The sequence below is a fragment of the Schistocerca americana genome, chromosome 9 (genome assembly GCF_021461395.2).
Source record: "Schistocerca americana isolate TAMUIC-IGC-003095 chromosome 9, iqSchAmer2.1, whole genome shotgun sequence".
Lineage (NCBI taxonomy): Eukaryota > Metazoa > Arthropoda > Insecta > Orthoptera > Acrididae > Schistocerca > Schistocerca americana.
In genome coordinates this window covers 109,154,832-109,178,909 of record NC_060127.1, presented here as the reverse complement: position 1 = coordinate 109,178,909, position 24,078 = coordinate 109,154,832, and the positions used below count along the sequence as shown (strand labels likewise).

Here is a 24,078-nt window from a genome sequence, read left to right as displayed (position 1 = left end):
ATAATCAACATAACATTGTATACATTTGACAACAATGTTCTATCTTTGAAGGCAGTCAGTTATAAGTCTGACATATACCTGTATAATCATTAGTGTTATGCTTGTTTTATTTTGATATTTTTTCTCTCATATTTTTTTGTCCTAATTTAATAATCTAGCTTCTCTAAAGAACAATGTATTAATTAGGTTGGTTTCATTTTTTAGAAGTTGGGGAGGGGCCAGGGTTGGCATGGTTACATTTACAATCCTGTGAAACACTAACTGAACATTATTAAATATATTTGTTTAGTAGCAGGTTCAGTAATCGTCAAATTTCTTTGAGATTCAGACTCCACATCTCTCATTTATGACTAAACTGAGTATTTCTTAGATTACAGTCCAATTTTGCACTGAGTACTGTATTATGATTTTCCAATTTCAGTCCCATGGCACAGCCAGTGGACCACAGAGTTTCTGAACTTCAATTTTCTATTACATAGCACTTCATTGTTACATTGCCAAATGCAGTCCCCCACTCCTTGATTTGCCCAGAGACTTAATAGGCCTATATGCATCATTTCACATACTCTGTCAGTCCAACTGATCACTTACACATCAGTACTGCTGGTATCTAAAAACCTTGTGGTGCTACAGATACATTAACCCTTAACTCATGAGGTGACTTTTCTGTGATGTGTACCACAAGGTGTGGTCTCTGGGACCCCTATGTTTGAACCGAGGTGACTTTTCTGTGATGTATACCACAAGGTGTGGTCTCTGGGACCCCTATGTTTGAACCGAGATTTAAGGCAAAAATCATTTGAAATTTCTAATTTATGCTATATAATTTTTATTTTTACAATTATTTAAGTGTTTCGTAAATGCTTCTAGTTTATTTTACTGCACTAAACAAAGCCTGCAGAATTTTACTATCTATCACACATAAGCACATAATTTTGTGTGGTTCTTTTAAATAGTACAGATAAATACTGTTAGAGTACTGAATTTTACATTGTGAAAAATTATGCAATCTCTGTAGCAAATAAATTTCCAAATAAAACTAAATTTCAGGGTTTAAATTAGCACATAAAAAATCCAACCAAAAGGTACAGAAAGAAAGTCTGTCAAATTGACATTCATTGCTAGGAACTACATTTCATCACCATTCGGAACACATTCAAATTTAACAGACACTTTAAATATTTCATTGAAGAAACAGACTGACCTCCATTACAGCTTTCCTGAAGTTCTTCCTCTGAATGATACTCTTTTCCGATAGCAGGACTGTGATCACTGGCTAATGTAAAATCATTGTCTTTTTTGTTTATTTCTCGATCTATATCACTGACACCTTCCTTCATAGACTGACTAACAATTTCATCAAACTCGGGAAAGTTAAAAATGACACATTCATGCCAACACATTTTGGGCTATACGGTACTGTGCTGAAGAAAACAGGTATGTAGTTCACGAGTCGCGCAGTAGGAGACTCCAACACCTATTAATAACAAGTCTCAACAATAAACACAGAAGGTGATAATTCAAACAGCAACAAAACATCATAGGGGTGGCAATTTATGGAGGGTAGGGGGAGTATAGAAGCATTCCCCCTCAACTGGCCATGGAGAGTGAGTTTGAAAATTTTCACAGTCTGAGAGACCACACCTCGTGAGTCAAGGGTTAACAAATTTTACTGTATACAATTTTTTGTCATTTACATGCCTTTTATATGTAATAATACTTTAAGGGCACAAATAGTTTTTCATTTCAAAAATGTTTATTAATAAGCTTTAAAAGTTATAAACTTCCATTTTTACAAACCATATTTTGACTAGTGTTGCATCCACACTGGACTTCCCACCTAAAATTTATGAAATTCTCTAAATATTAGTAAAATATTAAATATGATAACTTAGTATTGCAAACCTCAGCAAAATATTACAAGTAATTGAAAAGTTCCCAAATAATATTTTCACCAAAAATGTCATTTAAGTGGTCCAATAATAATGAATTTTACAGCAAAACTATTTGTTTCTTAACAATATTGAATTTTAATCATGTGTATAAAGCTTTTGTAAAAAAAAGTCATTAGCATCTCACAAAATTCACTACATTTACTCTTCCTTTACATATTAGCAAAATTACCCAAAATTTCCTTTGCAAAAATGAATAATATATAATTTTTAATTTTTAACTAACATTTATTCCCACTGATCATTGCAATGTTAAGCAGTGCATGTAACACCTACAGTTATTTTAAAAAATCTTAAGTGTGAGGACTGTCATATAAATATTGCTATAATTTTCGGTGGCAACCGTCCGATATACAGGTGATTCAGTAAGGGTGAATAACCTTTATGCACAACACACCATGAGTTATTGCTGCCAGATGGCAATTCTCCATCCTCAGCACAGATGTTTGGTATAGGACTCTGTAATGTTTCTGCTCACAACTAAGATGTGAAATGCTTGTAATTGCAGTCTTCTCATTGATTTACAGGGACTGCTGCAAAAGACACAAAGTTTTGGAGCAGAAAGGCAATTCATTAATGTTAAAAACACTTATATTGATGTGTCAGGGGTGTCAATGATTGTTAATCAACTGCCAAACTCTTTGCATTTGCTGCAGTGGGGTCTTTCTCTTACAATATGTTCCATTCCTACATCATTATAAATAATATTCTCACAACCAAAACTCCTGGATATCCATAAATTATTTGTAGTTTCTTCCCTTCTCACTTCTCCACTCAGCAACAATCAGTCTGAGCAAATGCTGTACAAAAACTGAGACATAACTGCAGCAAACTGAGCAAAAACTGAGTCATGCAGGCACAGTTGAAGTCAGTTATAAAATGTTTAAACAATTAAGGGAGCACTTAGCTCTTCATTAAGAATTACAATCAAGCTTTTCACATTTAACTTATTTTAATATGAAAGGAAATCATGAATTCAGCTACCTACAGGCATTGAAACAAATAAATGGTGAAAGTTGAAAACTTCTGCTGGACTGGAACCGGAATCCAGATGCTCTGTTTCTTCAGAATGGTTGCCTTAACTGCCTCAGTCATCCAGACATGCTTCCTTGCTGACCCAAATTCTCAACCTGTCACAGGCAAGTAGTGCCCCCTTCTATTAGCCCTGCTGCTCAAAGAATTTGCTTAGTCTCGTAGGGGTTCCAAAGATGTGGTGCACCTGAATTGAAATACCTAGAGCTGTCCTCACTGATATACTCATACGATATGTGTTGTCTGTTCTGTCAGACACGCCACTGGTGGTACAGCAGCAATCATCCATATAGAATACAATAAATCAGGACTTTAGCCAGCTACAGGCATTGAAATAAATCAATGGTGTGCCAGACTGGGACTCGAACCCTGATGCTCTACTTCCCTACAACAGTTGCCTTAAATGCCTCAGCCGTCCAGACATGCTTCCCATCTGACTCAAATTCTCCATCTGTCACATGCAAGCAGCACCCCAGTCAATTAGTTCTGGTCCTCATGGCATTCGCCAAGTCCTACAGGGGTTTGGAGTGTATGGTGAAGCTGTGCCAAAAGTACCTAGGGCTGTCCTCACTGATATGTATGTATTGATATGTTGTGTCTGTTCTGTCAGACATGTCAGACACAACAGACACCACACATCAACTTATTGTATTTTTTTTTTTTTTTGTTGGTTTAATTTGGGGTTTAACACACGCCCACAAGAATTAGAATGTTAATAGAATGGTCATTTTCCCAGTAAATACTGTTCTTCAGACTCTTACATCTTCATACAAAAATCACATTAATTATGTGATTTTAACAACCCAGTGTTTTGTGTAACAATGTTATTATTTGATCTGATCAACTATTTCATTTATAGAATAATAAATGTAAATAAAAGAAAATTTACAGAAAAATGAGCTTAACTGAATAGCATTAATGTAATACTATGAAGCAATATGAAAATTGAAAGATTAACAATGAAAAATGAAGTAAACAAGTGTATCCCGATGTATATTAGTTGTGTGTATCATGTTAGGCAATAATATAATAACAATAATATTAGGCAATAAGCAACTCTCAGTACATTACATTACTGTGTCCCTCATTTGCTGGGCAAGTAAACTGATGAGAAAGTTTAAAATCAGAAAGAACACATACACAGATGTATCTGCAGAAAATTTAAAACTGGTGTGGGAAGCCCACTCTTCCAATGTTCTAATTCTAATCTGCACATGACAAGGAAGACAAATGATGTGCAAAATCATCCATAAATAAGGAAGGATTAAAATACTGCCTCAAGGGATGCCGTTCTACTGCTGAAATCTTTCAGGCAGAATTTTGCCAGCTTGGTATTTGAAAAAGTGCTGGAATGGGGAGGACTGTATGAGTACAGGCAATCATTATCATATGGAGCTAGCCAAGATTAGTTTGTCTCCAATCAGTATTAGAAATATCTTTGCTTTATTAGTTCTGGAGAAATGCAGTAACACACTAGGCAATACTGACCCTATGACTAATCTTCAAAAATGGAATGAAGTGGAGAACATTTGTAGTAAGTGTTGATTTGGAAAAATCTTTTGACAGCCTTGACTGGAATACACCATTTAAAATTCTGAAGTTAACAGAGATAAAATAGAGGGAGCAAAACGTTCTCTACAACCTGTACAGAACCGTGACTGTAGTTATAAGAGTCTAGTAGCATGCAAAAGGAAAACTGTATTTGCCATGATAGCTGTAGCTTCTCCCCTTTTTTATTTAATCTGTACATGAAACAAGCAGTGAAGGAAACCAAGGAGAAGTTTAGAAACAGAATGTAGGTGCAGGGAAAAGAAAGGGCATCTGGAGCTCTCAGTGTGTAGGTTGTGGATTGCATCCAACATGCTGAAGGTGCTGTTCTGGCAGCTATCAAGGGAAAACAATGCAATCAACTTCAGGTTGTGGCACATGGAACAAATGATGACTTGGATCATCCCAGTGACAGGCAGAGAAGGTTGAAGAAACCAGTTGTGCTGGCAGAGTTTGAAAAAAACTCACAGTCTGTAGTATTTTGAAGGTCTACAACATTCTAGGCTGCACCTTCATAAATTAGTGTCATAGGGCTGAGAAGTGTACTGTCCCCTTAAATGAGTCAGGTCTGCACTTCACATTAGAGGCTGCTACTCTGGTAGCTAGCTGGCTATGTGTGGAGTGCACATAATGTTCTTTTTAGATTCGGTGGCCCTCCATCCATTTCAGATAATGATAACTGTAGGAAACCTGAAAGAGTGAATACAGAATCCAAATAAATTCCCTTACAGGCAGGAGTATTAAAATCCTAGTGATTAACTACCAAAGAATTTTAAAAAAATGCCAGAGTTTGAAGTGCTCCTCAAAATATTGGAGCTAACAATGTACAGTGTGGGACATGAAAAACTGGCCCCAAGTTCTAGAATGCTCATTGTTGGGAGCCAATTGTCATCTGTTGTTTCAAAGCTGTTGTGACTATGTTTTGTACAGGATGGCATGACCTGTCACACTTCATGTGGGTGCACCTCATGAGTTCGTGAAAGATTCACAGAGGAAAACATTGTCAGCAAAGGATTATGTCTGCCATGTTTGTCAGACCTAACCACTAGTTACTTTTATCCTTGGGGCAGTGTTAAGGTAAATGTGTGTGCAAATAACCCAATACTTCTAGAAGACTTTAAGCACAATATTCATAATGAAATTTTGAGAATTGATGAGGCAGAGTTGTGCAAGGTGTATAGCAACATGCGGGAACATACGTAAATGTTCACTGAAGCGCGAGGCGGTCTTTCTCAGGACCTAATGTAAACTAATGTAAAAGACAAGATCAGTTCAGGAAATGCAGATCTTTGCCATAGCATCTATGTTTTTTCTTTATTATCTAATGATTATATGTTTATCTATCTGTTGTTACATCTGTTCATGGTGGGCAACAATTCATGGATTATTGGTGAGCAATCTGCACTCAGGGCCAGTTTTTCATATGTCATCCTGTACTAGGCACAGAAAACTTATTGTAAACCAAAAATTGATAACTGAAATTTTAGGGGAAAATCAGGACCATCCACTGAGAAATCAGACTCACCTCCAGATGTAACTGAAAAGTTTAGAGAAAACGTAAATTCATTAGTACATAAGTTCCCCCAATCACTCCATCACCATTGGAGGAAATTTTAATCAGCAAATGGGAAAATTACAGTCTCATAAGTTATGGGAATGACAAGACATCCTGTGGAATGTTATAACTACTTAGAACAGGTTGTCAGAAGCCACTCATGATGAAAATATAATGGGTCTAATAGCAACAAACAGATCTGACCTTTTTGAGGCTGTCTTCAATGAAACTGGTATCAGTGACCCTGAGGCAATTTCAGCAACAGTTATTACCAAACATATAAAGAGGCCATAGTATTGCATCACAATAATATACTATAAATTGTGGTATAGAGCCTCTGTATAGAATGATCTAATGAAATAGACACTACTGCAGAATAAATGTAAAACAACACGTTGTACTATAGAGAGGAAGAAGTTGAATGAAACATACTTGGCTGTCAGGAGGGCAATATGTAAATCTTTTTTTCTTCCAAAATGAATTTTCACTCTGCAGGGTATTGTCCACTGATCTGAAACATCCTGGCAGATTAAAACTGTTTTCTGAAACAGGACTCAAACTGGAAACCTCTGAAGTTACATAGGATATAAGGTACTGGAAGATGTAAAGCTGTGAGAGTGGGTCATGAATCTTGCTTGGATAGCTCAGTCTGTATGCAACGGAACTGACATGAATATCGGAGTCTTGTCCTTGATTGCACCCGTCTTGATCACCACCAGGTTAAAAATCTGGTTGAATGTGGGATGGTTCTGGTTTGTTGATGTGCAGGACACCATAATTTAGATAACACGAGCACATTCAGTTCAGTTACTGTGTGTGGTGACCAGTTTATCTTCTATAAAACATTATTAGGACCCATATCCATGTCGGAAACCACAATGCATAACAACTACTGTCCAGTGGGGAGTTTTAGGTCCTACTGTTGAACAAAAACAGTGATCACATTTATATAAACAGACACAGTTCATAATTAGCACTGTTCTTCAGTAATTCATCACATTTAATTATACTGTGATAGTTCATTTAAGTCAGTTTGTAATTAGATCCACAATGTTCAACAAGCACTAGTTCAACAAAAATAACATTCCATAGTACTTGTTGATCAAAACACAATTCAGTCAAAATGTTTAATCACTAGATAGTCCTTATACTTTAATATTAGTGATTTTTGTGGTTCTCAATGCACATATTTTCACGTAAAGAACATTTATAATTGTGCTTTGAGTCAACATCAAGAGTGCATCCACCACAGATGTTACTTCTGTACTTTCAAACCATGGAGTGCCAATTTTGGGTGACATCCAACTACTTACATATGGGTTCAAGAACAAACTGTTATTCTGAAAACACATTATGCTCTGAAAAGTGGCTAGGCTGAATGTTACAGTTTTTGATTAATTACAAGAACTAATATTTTTAATTAATGATATAAAAACGTTACCAGTCAGAAATTTAGAAAAATATATGGACAATATTATTCATAACATGATGAAAATCCCCTTATTGATACAAATGAGCACTACATTGCAAATTATGAATTATTAATCTGTGGGTTAATTTATCAATGCTATATAACATCTTTTTGATGTAACGAAAGTAGATAGTCAAAATTCCTTGTTTCCTGTCAACTGACACATGCTCTTACCAACAAATATGCTGCTTACCCATCTCTTTGAGGGAAGACATATTTACTAATGGGTTACTACATGAAAACCATGTCAAATAATTGATTAACATATAGTAAAAAGTAAATTATTTGGAACATATAGTAGTGGTGCAGCCACTGTGTCTTTGTTTTGTATGCTATAATGTTTATTGTTTCATAAGAGGAACAAATATTTGTTGTAATTAGTGCAATAAGCCATAGACAAAGACAAGCGGAAGTTGAAATAAATGTCAGCAAAATTTGTTGTATTTGGAACATAAGGAATAGGAGCTTTATCTGCTGCTATGTTAATTAAAAATTTTTTTGTGTGGTGTGAAGCTTTCCAGTAAAACATTCTGGCTTTTCTACAAAGAGTTTTTTGAACACATGAATAAATTTAAATGTGAACAAATAAAATGCTGTTTGTGACAGATTTTAAATATCCAAATTTATTACTAAAGTTTATGTGTTACTAATATGCATATATTAATGATACACGACTGCTATAATTAATATAATGTAAACAATTTCAGCTTGACAGGAACCTATTCAAAGGAGATGGGGAATATGGCCAAGATCTCTCTACATTTGATATATTAAGAGGAAGAGATTCTGGCTTGGGAAGCTACAACGATTATCGGGAATTAATCGGGCTACCCCGAGCTGAGAAATTTGAAGACTTCAGTGATCTTATGCCGTACGAGGTTTGTACATTGGCTATTCCGTATTTTTTTTCTGTTGGAAATTGTTAAACATTGTATCATTAGATTAAGTATAGTCACCGTGCCAACCTAATGTCGAAATCATCACATTGCACTGTTAAAATGCTCTTTAGTAATCATTTATCTAAAATGCTTTCTTTATACAGATAGAGTATGGGCAAAATGCAACCTTAAGATATAGGTAACCCCTTATCCTTGACGTGCAGCCATCAAAATTGCTTGCCCAAATAGGTGTGTCATTGTACTAATAAGTAAAGTCAGTGCTGAAAATTAAGTAGATGCAAATGCTGTGAGACTGACAACAGAGCTCTCCTCTGTACGGAGTTTTTTTTTTTTTTTTTTTTTTTTTTTAAAGTGTCATAGTGTTAATGATATATTAAAAATAAAACATCACAAAATACAGGCAATGCAAGAAAATTGACAATTAAATGCATTGCTTTCTCTGGAGAGTTGAAGTTATGCAAAGGAGATAAGATAAGTGATTACCACATCAGTAAACAGGACACTGCAGATGAAAAAACAGGTAGGTCTGGACAAGAATGAGGAAACCAGAATATTTAGGTAAATCACACTCACCATTATTATTATGCTTTTCTCAGTAACTAATACAACTTTTGCTAGTTTTCAGATTAGTATGACCATGTCAAGTTTTCGTTACTAGTCTCATCATCTCTCGGTAAAGCAAAGAGGTGATGTCTGGTTGGTACTTATGTAATGAGTCATCATTTCTTCTTCCCATAGTCCACATGCAATGCATTCAAAATTTAATCCACAAACATATATTATGAAAATCAATTCTTGTGTAACTTTTTGAATAAGCTTACAAAATATTTGTTTTATTGTAATATTATGAAAAGAATAGACAGCTGCTCATCAAGTACAGAAAACAATAAGCTACAGGCAACTACAATAAGAAGACTGCTATACCTTGGATCTTTTGACAAAAAAAGCCATCTTCTAAAGTATAAGCACAACACACACATTTACATTGCCACTGAGGCTAAAGCTGTCCAGGTTCAGTGGCCAGAGCCAGTGGCAGTGTAAATGTGTGTGTTGTGCTTCTACTTTAGAAGAAGGCCTTTTTTGTCAAAAGATACGAGGTATAGCAGCCTTCTTGTTGTACCTATCTGTGAATCGACATCTCCTCTGTATGCTGAGTAGCAATACAGCCTTTTCATTACACTGTCCTCATTTTGTCCTGGATTTCCCACTGTTGTTTTGGGGTAAGTTGCAGGGAAAGAAATTTGTAAATGATTTTACTCCTACACGGGAACAAAATATTTTATGACTATGTTTCTGAGATGTTTAAAATAGCTTTTATTTATTAATTTTTTTCAGGATGCCACAGCTTTGGGACACTTTTATGAACATCCTGATGATGTTGACCTCATCATGGTGATGTTGGACAAGAGGAATGAAAATACACTGAATGTAAGGGAAACTATACTTGTGGAGCAATTCAAACGCTGGAAATGTGGAGACCGATTTTTCTACGATTATGGCGGATCTCCTTACCCGTTCACATCAGGTACTGGATAATTTTTTTCTTATTTTATTTTGTTTCCTTAGTTTCTTGTAATCATTTCTAAAATAGGTTCTTATTTCCTTTCTAAGGGTAGGCATTACTTTATGTCCATTGGTATTGTTCAAAATACTCCTTATATGAGAAACACTGTTGTTGTTCCTTTGGTATCACTTTTAAAGTACAAAATAAACTTCTATCCAAAATACTGCTCTCAATTTTATTCATATTATATAGCAATCTTAATCGACAGTACAGTTAACTCATTTGGCTGCTCCAACTTTTTTCAACTTTAGTGATGGTGGCATATTTTTTGTGTTATATTATAATAAACCCCATCAGAGGGGAAGCAAGAGAAGAGATTGTTAGTGCTGTTTTTCAAAGAATTATGAACTGATTCTCTGAAGATGGACTCTCCCTTAATTTCAAGGAAAAACACATCAAGTTCTGTACCAATAGGATCATACATAGCACACTAACAGAGGTCAGTAAAGACAGTAGAATGCTACAAATTTTTTGGTGTACATATTGATGAAAACTTAAATTGATGAAAACATGAGCTGGAACAATTATATTAGTGGTTGCTCAAACAATTAAATTTAGTTGCATTTGCTCTCGATGGATTTTTGCTCAGAAACAAACAAATTGTGCTCTCGACATATTTTGTGCATTTACTCTCGATAATGTCTTATCAAATATTTTTCTGGGGTAACTCGTCACCTAGAAAGAAAACTGCCAAAAGAAAGAAAACAGTATACAAATTCCTCCACTTATATTAAATGCACATTTTGTCAATCCTGTCTCTGATGTTAAGATAGAGGAAGATGTGAGAAAGGCAAAAGCGTTGCTACCTACAATACACAGAAAGCTGAGTGATAAATTTGAATGGGCATTAGTAACTCCTAGACAGGCCAGTGAATCAATAGCCAAGCTCAGTAACTCCAGAGCTGAAGACTACTATGGTTTATCTAATTATGTTATAAAAATATAAGAGAAGAAATAATAATCCCCTTAACAAGGATAATAAATAAGATATAAAATGATGGTGTTTACCCAGATAGTTTAAAAATTTCCGTTATCATACCTGTGTATAAGAAAGGCGATAAAGATTTACCTGACAATCACCAACCCCTCTCGCTAGTTCCATGATTTCAAAAATGATAGAGTACTGTTTCCACCAGCAAATGAGCCAGTATTTTGAGTCGAATAATAAACTGCTATGTTCCACACAGTATGGGTTCAGAACTAGTCTCTCAACTGTGAAGGCAGCAGCAAGCAATGTCACTGAAGTATACGACTCCTTTGAGAATAAATCCATAATTAGTGCAAGACTTTTGGACTTTTGGAAAGCATCCGATACTGTATCCCACAATACTATTATAAGAAAGCTACAGTATTACAGAAGATGTGAGAGCACTTGCCAACTATTACAATCTTACTTATGCAATAGAAAACAAACAGTGGCTATAAATGAAAAAAGATCCAGATTCTTGCACGTTACCAAAGTAGTACAACATGGCTCCGTATTTAGACCTTTTCTTTTTGTTGTCTACATGAATGATTTGCCTTCTTCATTACCTTGTGAAACAGCACTGTATGCAAACAATACAATGCTAATTACTCAGGGAAACAACTTTGATGAATTACAGAATAATGTAACAATAGCAATGGACAGATGCACAAGCTGGTTTCAGGCAAATTCATTACAGATAACTAATAATAAGACAGAAGATATTGTATTTAATTCGAATGCTCACAAATGTGAAAACGAATCTGTAAAACTACTAGGGTTTCATATTGGCCAAAAACTTAACTGGTAAACTCACACAGTCATGCTATGCAAAAACCTCTCGCATGTAATCTTCTTGTTACATAAACTGAGAGGCTCTGTTATTAGAGCAGTCTTACTATATGCATACTTTGCTTTCTTCCACTCTCATCTCACTTATGGGATTATACTATGGGGAAACTGCCCGATTTCAAAGACTGTGTTTAAATGGAAATAAAAAAAATATCAGATGCCTTATAGGACTACCATGGGGGGACTCATGCAGGCAGGTAGCATTTTAAAGAATTAAATATAATGAAAGTCCCTGGCTTGTATATTTATAATTGCCTGATATATGCCAAGAAAATTTAAAAATAATTTTGATCTTAGGATGGCCATGCAATCACATAATACAAGAAATGGACATACAATTGAAATCCCATTTGTCCCATTTGCCAGACTATCAAAGATTCACTGCAGTTATAAGTATCTAGGACCCTCATTTTTAACAAATTACCCAAAAGTGCACATATTATGCCCGCAGATAAATTTAAAGTAGCAAAAGTAATTTTCAACCATGAGTCTGGATACTTTTGATCACGTAGTGTACATTACCATAAGTGAAGACATCATAGGAACTTTATAGGTGGACTGTATTAACCATAAACTATAAGTGCTTAATGCTGTTCGTGATTAGACCATTTAGATTTAATTAAGCAAATTAGTAAGGAAGTTTAGTTTCACAGCTGCTGTTTACTTGCTATAAGCTGTTTGATATTTACTTGATTACAGTGGTATTTTTCAAAGAAAACATTTTTTCTTATAGACATACTGAGTTCTTTTTACAATACATTATTACTTGTTATGCAGTTTTATAACAAACCATACTACTTGACATGTAGCTAACATAAATTTTCAATCTGTGAAAGTAAATATTCTGATGAGAGAGGCTAAGAACACATACAAAGTGTTATCAAAAAGTAACAGGAATTTCATTTTGCTGGCTTCATATGTCCAATTTTCAAATTTCTTTTGTCTTATTGATACACATGCTCCTGATGTATGTATGCATTTTTAGGTGTTTTTAATATTTTGTTTACTGTTGGCAATCAAAAAGGTTACACTATTTTTGGCGAATTTTTACTTTCAAAGAAGATGGATCCAAGAATTTGCATTAAATTTTTCTTACAATATGGAATAAAGTGCAGCATCACATATTAAATATAGACTGCGGCATTTGACAAATCTACTATGAGTAAGACAAGAGTTTATGAGTGTTCTAAATGTTTCAAAGAGGGTCAAGAAGATGAAAATGATTACCATCCTGAACACCCTAGCACATCAATGACTGATAGCAATGTGGAAGAAGCAAAGAAAGTCATTCTGAAAACTCACTGAATCACCATCAGAGAGGTTGTTGATGATGTTGGCATATTCTCTGGCTCATGCAAGCAATGTTTTCAAATGTTTTTGACATGAAACATATAGGAGCAAAGTTTGTTCTGAAATTAGATTGGCATAAGACATTGGTATAATACTGAGTAAACCTCATTTCCTCTACCTACAGTACTAGGGACATTAGAACATGAGCTGAGTTTTACATGATCAACATTTTTAGAATGCATGCTGATTTCTGTAGAAAACATTGTTTTGTTGCAGGTAGGTGATAATGTTTGAATTCATAGTATGTTTAAGGATTACCTAACACAGGGATGAAAGTGATATAGAGTGTTATTTCAGTGGGTCAGTTCTATTTTCACTTTAACTGATGGGTACAACTTGTACTCATTTCCAGGCATGGGGTACATATCTGCTCAAATTCTCTGCACCAAGCGAGGTGGTGCTGTGGTTAGCACACTGGAGTGCATTTGAGAGGACAACAGTTCAAATATGCATCCAGCCATCATGGTTGAGGCTTTCCTTTATTTCCCTAAACCACTTCAGGCAAATGCTGGGAGGTTTCCTTTGAAAGGGAACAGCTGATTTCCTTCCCCAACCTTCCCTCATCTGAAGGGATCAATGACCTCTGTGTTTGGTACCCTCCCCCAAATCAGCCAATGAAGTGTTCTGCAGTCAATTATCATCAAGAGAGAGCTAATTCATAGACAAATCCATTGTAGAACTTGACAATGACTCCTTTAAGCCCTGGAGCCTTAGTGAGCAAAGCAACTGAAGCTGCTTTTCAACAACAGTAGTGCTGATTATTATGTCTTGTTTGCAACAGTGTGGCTTCTGAAATGATGGCAATACTTCTGCATTTTTCTTTGAGATGTAACTCTGAAAATTGTATCCAACATTTTGGTTTCATTTTGTTATTTTCTGTTACAATCAAATCTCTTATGTTTGCTTGATAAATAGGGTAACCTCTTTGTTAACTTTATTGAAAATGTGAACTTTTCTGCTATTTTTTTTTTTTTTTTTTTTATCTCATCATACCAATATTGCTGATCTGTATTGGCTGCAGTCTCTATGTTAAAAGCTTAAAAAATATCAAGTCTGTCTGTTATCAACAAATCTTGTATATTTCTACCAGAGGTATGGTGCCCATCTGTCTGTTCCAGGTAACTTCCAAACAGAACTTCTATAATCATTTTATAGGAATACCTCAATAATTCACAACTTATGAAACAGTTCTTTTCACAACCAATTGTGGGGTGATTGAAGTCTCTTATAACTATTATAGAATGATGTGAAAGTGTGAATACTATATAACAGGAATTTCTTTTAAGTTATCACTTACTTCTGCAGCTGAGTTTGGTGCCCATAGAAAGAACAAACTACAAGTTTCATCTCATTTGCATGCCAAACCAATTTCTATCTCAGCTGATTTAAGATGCTCATTAACTGCTTCAAGTACAGTACCCTCCCATCCCACAAAACCAGTCTTCTCCCTGTACACGATTAGATTTTCTGTGAGTATCTCATTGCTGTCAATTAATAGTTGTCAAGTATTATGTGGGACTCATACATTTTCAGTACTGTTTTTAAGTATACAGCTGTTTGATAGATTCTTAATTTTATAGTTACATTTGTGAGGATAAACATAAAAGGGAATAAACAAGAAACATATGGCATTCAAATCATCCAGTGCCATGTTCAGCTAATTAAAAACAGCAGTTTATTATATTTATTTTTGTTGTATTTATTTACAGATCAGATCAATGAAATAAAAAAGGCAACAATTTCAAGAATTGTCTGCGACAACTCTGATCACATGACAAGAATACCACACAATAGTTTCAAAAAAGTTTCCAATACGTAAGTAATTTCATAATTTTTTGAGTTTGTTTATTTTTCATTTGTTTATTCATAGGCTACTTGAAACACAAAAGTGCTGCTATCCTGTGTGGATCATAATTATTTACAAAACTATGAAACTGAGAGTGACATTATGTGTTGTATGTTTTTTCACTATGTTTTCGCTTTCGTGAAGCCTGAAGATGCTTTGTGGTAGCATTTGAAAAATATTTTAGCTATCCACACTGAATGAACATCCCACTGAAATTCACATTTTTTCCACTTTTTATGGATTTGAGTAAGGTTTCCTTTGTTGTATGAGGTGAGGGTGTTGTAAAAATGCTGCTATGACATTACCCATAAGTCATACTGAAAGGCACAAGCTACAAACAGCTCAGAAGAAAAAAAGTTAGCCGATAACATTGTTTTTGTATGATAAGTACTTTGTTTTTTGAAAAGCATTTAGTACATTTTGACAGTATCATGCAAAGAACAAAGTAGCTTTACACTTAATATGGTCCCTTTTATTACACGTTTTTTGTTTAGGAAGCCCAAGATATACCATGTGTTACAACCCACTTTCCTTTGTTGTGAAACATTCTATTGCCTCATAATTGGCCCAAAAATATTGCTGCTCTCAAAGCAAACTGAGGGGTTTTGCACTCCTACGACAACTTCCTGGCACATGGTGCGGCCTATTCTACTTTGGGTTGAAATGAGCTTGCCCATAGCACCAGATGGCATGCTCCCCAGTGATGTCGCAGGGTGCTGCAGTCAGAGTGGAAACTCTCTGACTATAAAAAGCTCCAGATGCCCCATGGGGTAGCACCACTCTAGGGAGTACACTTCCAGCTTTTTCTTCTCTTGCAATGTTAATTTGTTAGGTACCCAAGCCACTAGGGTGCATCATTCCATCACTCACATTATTACCAAAATTGATATTTCAACAGCAATCATAATACCATTGTTTCATTCACAAATTTGTTTTGAGGGCAGAAATTTGTAGGGAAGTTTTCTCATCAGTATAAATGCATTTTATATTTTTTTCAGTCATAAACAAAGCTTAGATTTAATGCTAACATTGTGACAACTGGGAAAGTGGCTAGAATACTGCAATTGTTGGTGTTACTGCAGCTGTAATGTTTATGTTTATCATGTTTATGAATATTATTTCTAAGAACTTTGTGTAAAAATGTTAAGGTGTTTCAAGGTGATTGACTTTTTTAGTTCTTGATTCTGTAACTGGTACATTCTGGACAGGGAGAACTAGCTTGTGACACATAAAATAAAAAATATAAAAAACTTACATATATTTAAAAAAGAATTAGAGGTTACTATTAGGTCAAAGTTTTAATAATGTTGATGAATTTCTTTGCTGCCTAAACGAATAGTGCTCATCTTTTGATATTTTTGTATAAACTTTTTTTTTCAACTTGCATGTAAAAAGAAGACAAAATATGTAAAGTGTAATTAAGAAACTATTAAAGTGAAACTAAGAAAATGGTATTTCCGTAAATGGATTTTTTAGTATAAACCTTTTTTCCATCTTGCATGTAAAAAGAAGACAAAATGTGTAAAGTGTAATTAAGAAAATGTTATTTCACTTAATATAATATATATAATAAAATGGATGATAAGAAATTGAACTGAATTGAATAGGTTATAGGTTGTGGAGTGTGAGAGAAAATGAATTCCATTTACAATTTACGAAGTGCAAACTTTTCCCATTTCTCTGGTGACGAGAAGCTTACTGCAGAGAGACTTGAATGACTCTTATTGTGCAAAATAATACTGGAAACCGACGGCTTATCAGAGCACTTAAAGTAGATGTTCATAAAAAAAGTGATTGGTTATGTGGCTGTGAAGTTAAAAATGTAATATGCTGCTGCCAATGCACATTATTTGGTGGGGAGCCTTTGTCGAAAAAGTGGGAGTTACAGACATAAATCACTGAGTACCAGAGTGAAGAATGAATTTTAAGCTGTTCACATACAAAACTGTTTAAGACGGGCAGTTTTTTGGCACTGTCAGCCTTGATGAACAACTTGACAGTGCATATAGAAGGAAAATTTTGGCGTATAATCAAGATGTTAAACATAATAGGTATATGTTAAATATTTTAATAAATTGTAATCATTTCTGTGTTTCATCTGAATTAGCCTTCAGGTGCCACAATGAAACTGCATTATCACCAAGCCCTGGTGTTCTGAAAAGTCCAATTGATTTTAGTGTTGAGTTGGATAAGGTAATTGTTTTCAATAGAACATCAACAACAATTCAAAATGAACTTTTACATATTATGTTGGAGAAGTATGCCAATAAAAATTTTTAAAGCAAGTAAGAGAACCAGAATGTTTAGCTGTTATAGCAGATGTAAGTAGTGCTGTATCAAAAAATGGTTCTCAGATGGCTGCTGTACACCATTTTGTATTAAGAAGTAAATCAAAAGAAAGGTTCTTCAGCTTTCTGTCTCCTTCCAAACATGATGCGCAGATGTAAGCTGCGAGTTTGCTAGAATAATTAGACAGCAAAAAGTAAATGTGACACCCAAAAAATTAATTACACAGACTTATGATGAGGCATCTGTTAGGCTAGATTCTCTGCGGGATGGGGGAGGGACAGGGGGGAGATGTCAGATAAAATTGATTGCAGGAAAAGTAGACACCAAGCAAAGATTCATTGGAAAAATCTTAAGAGGATGTAATTCGTACATGAAATTTGTACCTTACAAAACATTTGCTTGACTGATTTTAGAGTATTGCTCATACATCTAGGATCATATGAGGTTGGACTGATAGAAGAGATAAAGAAGATACAATGAAGAGCACCACATTTTGTAATGGGATCACTTGGTTGACATGGTAGCATTTAGTGCAAGGTGCTTCAAGAGAGCCATTGTGCATCAGAGTTCATTCCGAGAAGAGTTGGAAAATATGTTGCCCAACTCTTCGTGGAAGGCATGCTCCTGGAATTTCAGCTGTAAAGCTCTGTTTAGTGCACAATGCCTTTCTTGTAGCATCTGGCAGTGAAATTTGTTCAGCAAGATTGATATCAATAGGGTAATGTCTCTAAGCACATTTTGCAACAGTGACTCACAGTGTTACTTCTTTTATTTTCTTCTCGGGTAACTTTAAATGAATTCACATTGTACTTCCTGAGTGAGCAGTTCTGCCTTGATTTGTTTCATATCTGAAGGGGTTCCTTGTTGCCTCAGCTTGTGTGAGCTGTGATATAATGGACAAGTAACAGTCAAAGAAATTCTCATGCCTCCTCAAAGAAGTCAGAGTGTAGACAGTATGGCATTGAAACTGGAAGACATTGTTGTCTCCAGGTCAGTTCTAAAAAGTAATCCTGGGGGACAAATGCTGTTGTGACGGGATTATCTCTCAAGGTCTTGATTATTTTCTCTGCTATGTCTATTGAATAGATAGGCCTAGGATTGTAAACCATGTGAGATTCAGTTTCATCATGACCTCTTCAGAAGAATTCAAAGGACCACAGAAATAAATAAAATTTAATAAAATATTTTAACACATGGCTATTATGCTTAACTTCTCCATATATTCTGCAATTTTCCTGCTATACACACTATGAAACTGTTTAGCTATGATGGCAGTTCCAAAAAGTCCCACTCTTACATGTGGAACAGAGAGTACAAAATATGATAGAAATGGCATCAAAGTAAGTGCATCTGCCTCAAATTTCTATGCATCCCAGTCTTTGGTATTAGCTTTTATGAAAGTAAGTTTAACCTACAAAGATAGCAATATTGAGTTTTTCACTGATGTCCAGGTCAAGCCAATTGAAGAAGTGAAGAAATTGTGAAATGTAGATTATTATTGCTCCTTGTCTTATTGTAGTTATTTCTTAATAGGTGTAACCACTGATATTAAATAAGTATATAGCTTCTGGTAGTTTCTTTGAAATGTTCTTTACTTTTCCAGAAATAAGGTGGTTGGCTGCAATGAACTACCAGTTGTGGACCTGAGCTTCTGGAAGGAGAACAAATGACAGCACTCCAGATCAGTTATGTAGTTGATCTTGCTACACTGACTTGTTGGTTGGAATGTATAATAAATGATCTTTTGTGAACACAGCAATAAAGCCTCAAAATTTTGGCTTGTTCACTTAAATAGTACTTATAATTTATCAATAAAGGCCTCCATGATTATTTCTTTACACCTTCTTTTGTTCAACCAGAGCTCTGTTAAGAAAATTCAGAAATAAATGATTCTGCAATAACTCATACTGTGACCATGGAATCCTCATTGGAATATAATAACAACAACTTAAAAGAAAAATAAGGGGTTGAAAATTAGGTTACAATCAGACAGAGTATGATGTTGAAATTGTGGAATAAATTCAGAATATTTGGTCTTGAGCAAGGATGACATCTCTGGATTTCTTAGTGGGATTGGCTAATGGTGGGATTCAGGTGTTCAACTGAGTTATTGGCTTGGCAGAACACTTGGAAAGCCACCATACATGAAAGGTAAATTTTCCTCTTATCCTGAGAAAAAGTAAATTGAAATATTGAATCTATCGATATCACCTTCTCTTTTGAGACATGATGGTATCAATATGGACATAAACCAATTTTGGGGCTTGCAGCCAATCATCATTTAATTCCTCGCATGATATTTCAACTGGGCACCTGTCAGTCATCTTCAGGTGAGCCGTTGCAGACTGGTTTAAATTGTCCTCCATTCCTCAATATAAAGCACACTGTAACTATTCTGCGCATGCGTCAAAAACTTTTTATGGAGGATTATGAGGAGAGAGCACTTGAATCAGTTGCCCTGAAACCAATAGTTTTTTGGAGGTATGTGGATGACAATTTCATAGTGTGGCCTTATGCAGAAAATAAATTAATGGAGTTTCTACATCATTCAACTCCATTCAGCAACATCTGGTTCACCATGGAAATAGAGAAAGATGGTTGTTTGCCTTTCTTGGATGTCCTGGTTCAAAGGAAGAATGATTATTCTCTAGGGCATTCAGTTTACGGGAAGCCCACTCATACCAATTTGTACCTGCAAGCATCGAGTTGACATCACCCATCGCAAACCATAAGTGTGCTTAAAACACTTGTTCATAGAACTCATTCTGTCTTAGATCTAGAGAGCTTACCTCAAGAACTCGCCCATCTAAAGACAGTATTCAGCGAAAACGAGTATTACATCCAGCAGATTAACAGGGCACTAACAGTTAAAACTAAGTAGCAGGAAGTGGATAAAGAGGAGAACACGCTGGAACAATCTTTAGCTCTTCTTCCTTTTGTTGGCAACTCTTCAGTTAAAATAGCAAGAATCCTCTGAAAATTTCAGGTAAAAATGGTTTTCCACCCACCATCGAAGACTAAAGCCCTTGTGGGATCAGTTAAGGACAGTCTGTTACTACAAGAGGCCAGAATTTACACGATACCGTGCCAGTGTGGTATGGCTTACATAGGTCAAACAACATGCTCTGTGAAAGAACGCTGCACTGAACATCAGCGTTACACCCACCTTTTGCAGCCAAGCAAGTCCACTGTTGCTGAACGTTGTATTTCTACTGGGCATTCAATGGAGTATGAGAAAACAATGATTTTGTCCACAGCTACATCTTTCTGGGACTCCATTACTGAGGAATCTGTAGAAATATGACTGGCAGAAAATCTGTTAAACCGTGACATCGGCTACCAGCTGGACAGTGCATGGAATCCCATCATCTCCACAATTTGCTCTAATCGAAGACGACAGATGGAGAGAAGTCTTCCGAAGTAAGAGTGATTTCAGGTGTGCCGCAGGGGAGTCTTGTAGGACTGTTGCTATTCCAATATACATAAATGACCTTGTGGATAACATCGGAAGTTCACTGAGGCTTTTTGTAGATGATGCTGTAGTGTATCGGGAGGTTGTGACAATGGAAAATTGTACTGAAATGTAGGAGGATCTGCAATGAATTGATGCATGGTGCAAGGAATGACAATTGAATCTCAATTTAGACAAGTGTAATGTGCTGTGAATACCCATAAAGAAAGATCCTTTGTCATTTAGCTACAATATAGCAGGTCAGCAAATGGAAGCAGTTAATTCCATAAATTATCTGGGTGTAGGCATTAGTAGAGATTTAAAATGTTGAATGATCATATAAAGTTGATTGTCATTAAAGCAGATGCCAGACTGAGATTCATTGGAAGAATCCTAAGGAAATGTAATCCGAAAACAAAGGAAATAGGTTAGAGTACACTTATTCGCCCACTGCTTGAATATTGCTCACCAGTGTGGGATCCGTACCAGATAGGGTTGATAGAAGATCCAATGGAGAGCAGCACACTTCGTTACAGGATCATTTAGTAATGGCGAAAGCCTTACAGAGATGATAGATAAACTCCAGTGGAAGACTCTGCAGGAGAGACGCTCAGTAGCTCGATACGGGCTTTTGTTGAAGTTTCGAGAACATACCTTCACTGAGGAGTCAAGCAGAATATTGCTCCCTCCTACGTATATCTCGCGAAGAGACCATGAGGATAAAATCAGGGAGATAAGAGCCCACATAGAGGGATACTGACAATCTTTCTTTCCACGAACAATATGAGACTGGAATAGAAGGCAGAACCGATAGAGGTACTCAAAGTACCCTCCACCACACACCATCATGTGGCTTGGGGAGTATGGGCATAGATATAGATATAGACAGAGTGTGCCGATGGCCACGGCAAACAGAAACGCAGAGGGCGATTGAGTTCCACTATTCCACCAGCGAGGGCACTGCCGGCGGGCAGTGTGGTTCATCTATCATGTTTTCAATGCATGCGCAGAATAGTTACAGTGCGCTATATATTGTGGGATGGAGGATGATTTTACCAGTCTGCGATGGCTCACCTGAAGATGACTGGCAGGTGCCCAGTTGAAATGTCATGCGAGGAATTGAACGACGACTGGCTTCAAGCCTGAAATTTGTTTAAACAATGGACATAAACCATTCACCAAAATCAAATGCACATAAGATATGTCCCGGAAATACAGTTATTCTCATAATATGAAATTTTTTGGTTTTATCAACTCACAACTAAACTGTCACCTTAAAATCTAACTCAAACCTCAGGCTACATTAGCGATCAGTGTGTCCCTACAATTAAGATTTTGTATTCACTTTTGTAGGCTTTGCAAGTGTGCAAGTAAACTGTCACTTTTAACCCTAACATATAATTTAGGTTCCACTACAGATTAGTCTCTTGACACGATGTACACCTACAAAAAATAACAAACTAACACAGTCAGTATTATATTGTATCTTTCCTTGTGTAGATGTGTTGCATTCCTTATTTCATCTGTCCACTTCACACACAAGAGATTTACTGATGATGACATTTACACAGTGGTTCTTGAATGATTCTGTGATCAGGGAGTGGATTTCTATCATCAGGGAATTGAGCAATTGGTAGAATGTTCCAACCATCATTTACAAAGGCTTGGTGACTGCTGAAAAATCATGTCATGTGTCACTTTAGCGTTCAGATGTACCATTCAATAATAGTTACTTTTTGAAGTCCCTTGCTAACATCAGGAACCTATGAAACAAACTTACATTAAAGGTAACCATGAAATGAAAACAAGGATAGCTATTGCAAAAGGAATGTTTTACAGAAAGATAATTTTCTTGGGTCCATTAAATAAACAATGAAGGAAAAGGTTAGTGAAGTGTTTTGTGTGGAATGTTGCTGAAACATGGACACTGTGATAGAAAGAGGAGAAATGTACACACATTTGTGTGGTTTTGTTTTATTTCCTCTAGCTCATCAAAGAATAACTCCAAAAGCTAGCATGTTTCCCTTCCTTTGTGTGTCCCTATGAACAATCTGATGCTTCTGCTTTTCCGAAAAGTGGTGTCCTTTAATCATAAAATATTTTCATAGGACACTTAAAGTTTCAAGAGGTAAAGTGAAAATATAAGGAAATGGAATTTCAAAATATAATGGAAAAATATAATGTGAGGAATGATATTTTGATTGATAGTCATAGTTCCAAAAACGTACTTTAGAACATAAGACTTGCAAATTTCACAGATACAATCCCAGGAAAAGAATGGTAGTGCAATGTCTATTTGGCACAGCTGTATCTACTGAATAGATGTCAGAGAATTTTACATTGTTTTCAGTATGCAAATGATTTTACAACCATTCGTTAAGTGAGCATTGAGCAACAGTATTTTGTCTACTCACCAAAAGGAGTTCTGTTTTAGCTTTATTAATATTTATGTTACAGAGAAAACAGAGTGATTTCCATCTGGAACAGCAATACTTCTAATTGTTTCACAGCTTCACTTACCAGAGTGATATCACCAGCAAATCTCAACATGTATAGTTTTTATGGTGGACTTTAATTCCTGCTATAGGTTTCAGTTTATCTCTGACTTCATCTCTTGCCCTCTGAATGTATCCATTCGACAAGATGAGAGACAATGAGCAGCCCTGTCATATATCCTGCTTAATAGTAACACTGAGGTTTCCCAAACCTTATCACAGCCACCTCTTCTCTATGCAGTCACTGCATTACTCTTCTGTCCTGCTGCTTTATACCACACTCTCAGCAGCTCGAAAAGGTGTCCCTAGTCTAAACTGTCAAATGATTTCTACTTGTCGATGGAGGCAATATATGTGTCACAGGCGTTCTGTAGTCTTCACTCAAGAATTAACTGCAAGCTGAGTACTGCTTCTTGGGTTCCCACACCTCTTCTGAAGCCAAACTGGTCACCTGTGATCATTGCATCTGTCCTGGCTTCAATGATCCTTATAATGATGGAGGTCAAGATCTTGGAAACCTGTGTTAGTAACATGGGTTTTGCAACTTTAAAATTTTGTAAGGTACTTTGATAAAAATGAAACATTATTGGTGCTGTAATATTATTTGAACAAATGAGTTTAGTGATAAGCTTAACTTCAAAATTAGGGTCCGCAAATTGCAGTAATTTTGCTACCTTGGATGTAAAATAATATACGATGATGATATATATATATATATAACAAAGATGATGTGACTTACCAAACGAAAGCGCTGGCACGTCGATAGACACACAAACATACACACAAAATTCAAGCTTTCGCAACATACTG

The 24,078-nt window shown here is 35.8% G+C and overlaps 1 protein-coding gene across 1 annotated transcript in view; it reads left to right on the top strand.

Annotated features, from left to right (window-relative positions):
- The window catches only part of LOC124551145 (peroxidase-like), a 200,029-nt gene extending 180,806 nt beyond the window's left edge, over window positions 1-19,223 (top strand). The window contains exons 11-14 of the mRNA XM_047126109.1: window positions 8,266-8,436; window positions 9,793-9,982; window positions 14,897-15,002; window positions 18,926-19,223. Of these exons, the coding sequence (XP_046982065.1) occupies window positions 8,266-8,436; window positions 9,793-9,982; window positions 14,897-15,002; window positions 18,926-18,992 (534 nt within the window). The 3' untranslated portion in view covers window positions 18,993-19,223. The remainder of the gene's footprint in view (window positions 1-8,265; window positions 8,437-9,792; window positions 9,983-14,896; window positions 15,003-18,925) is intronic.
- Window positions 19,224-24,078: the final 4,855 nt, after the last annotated feature.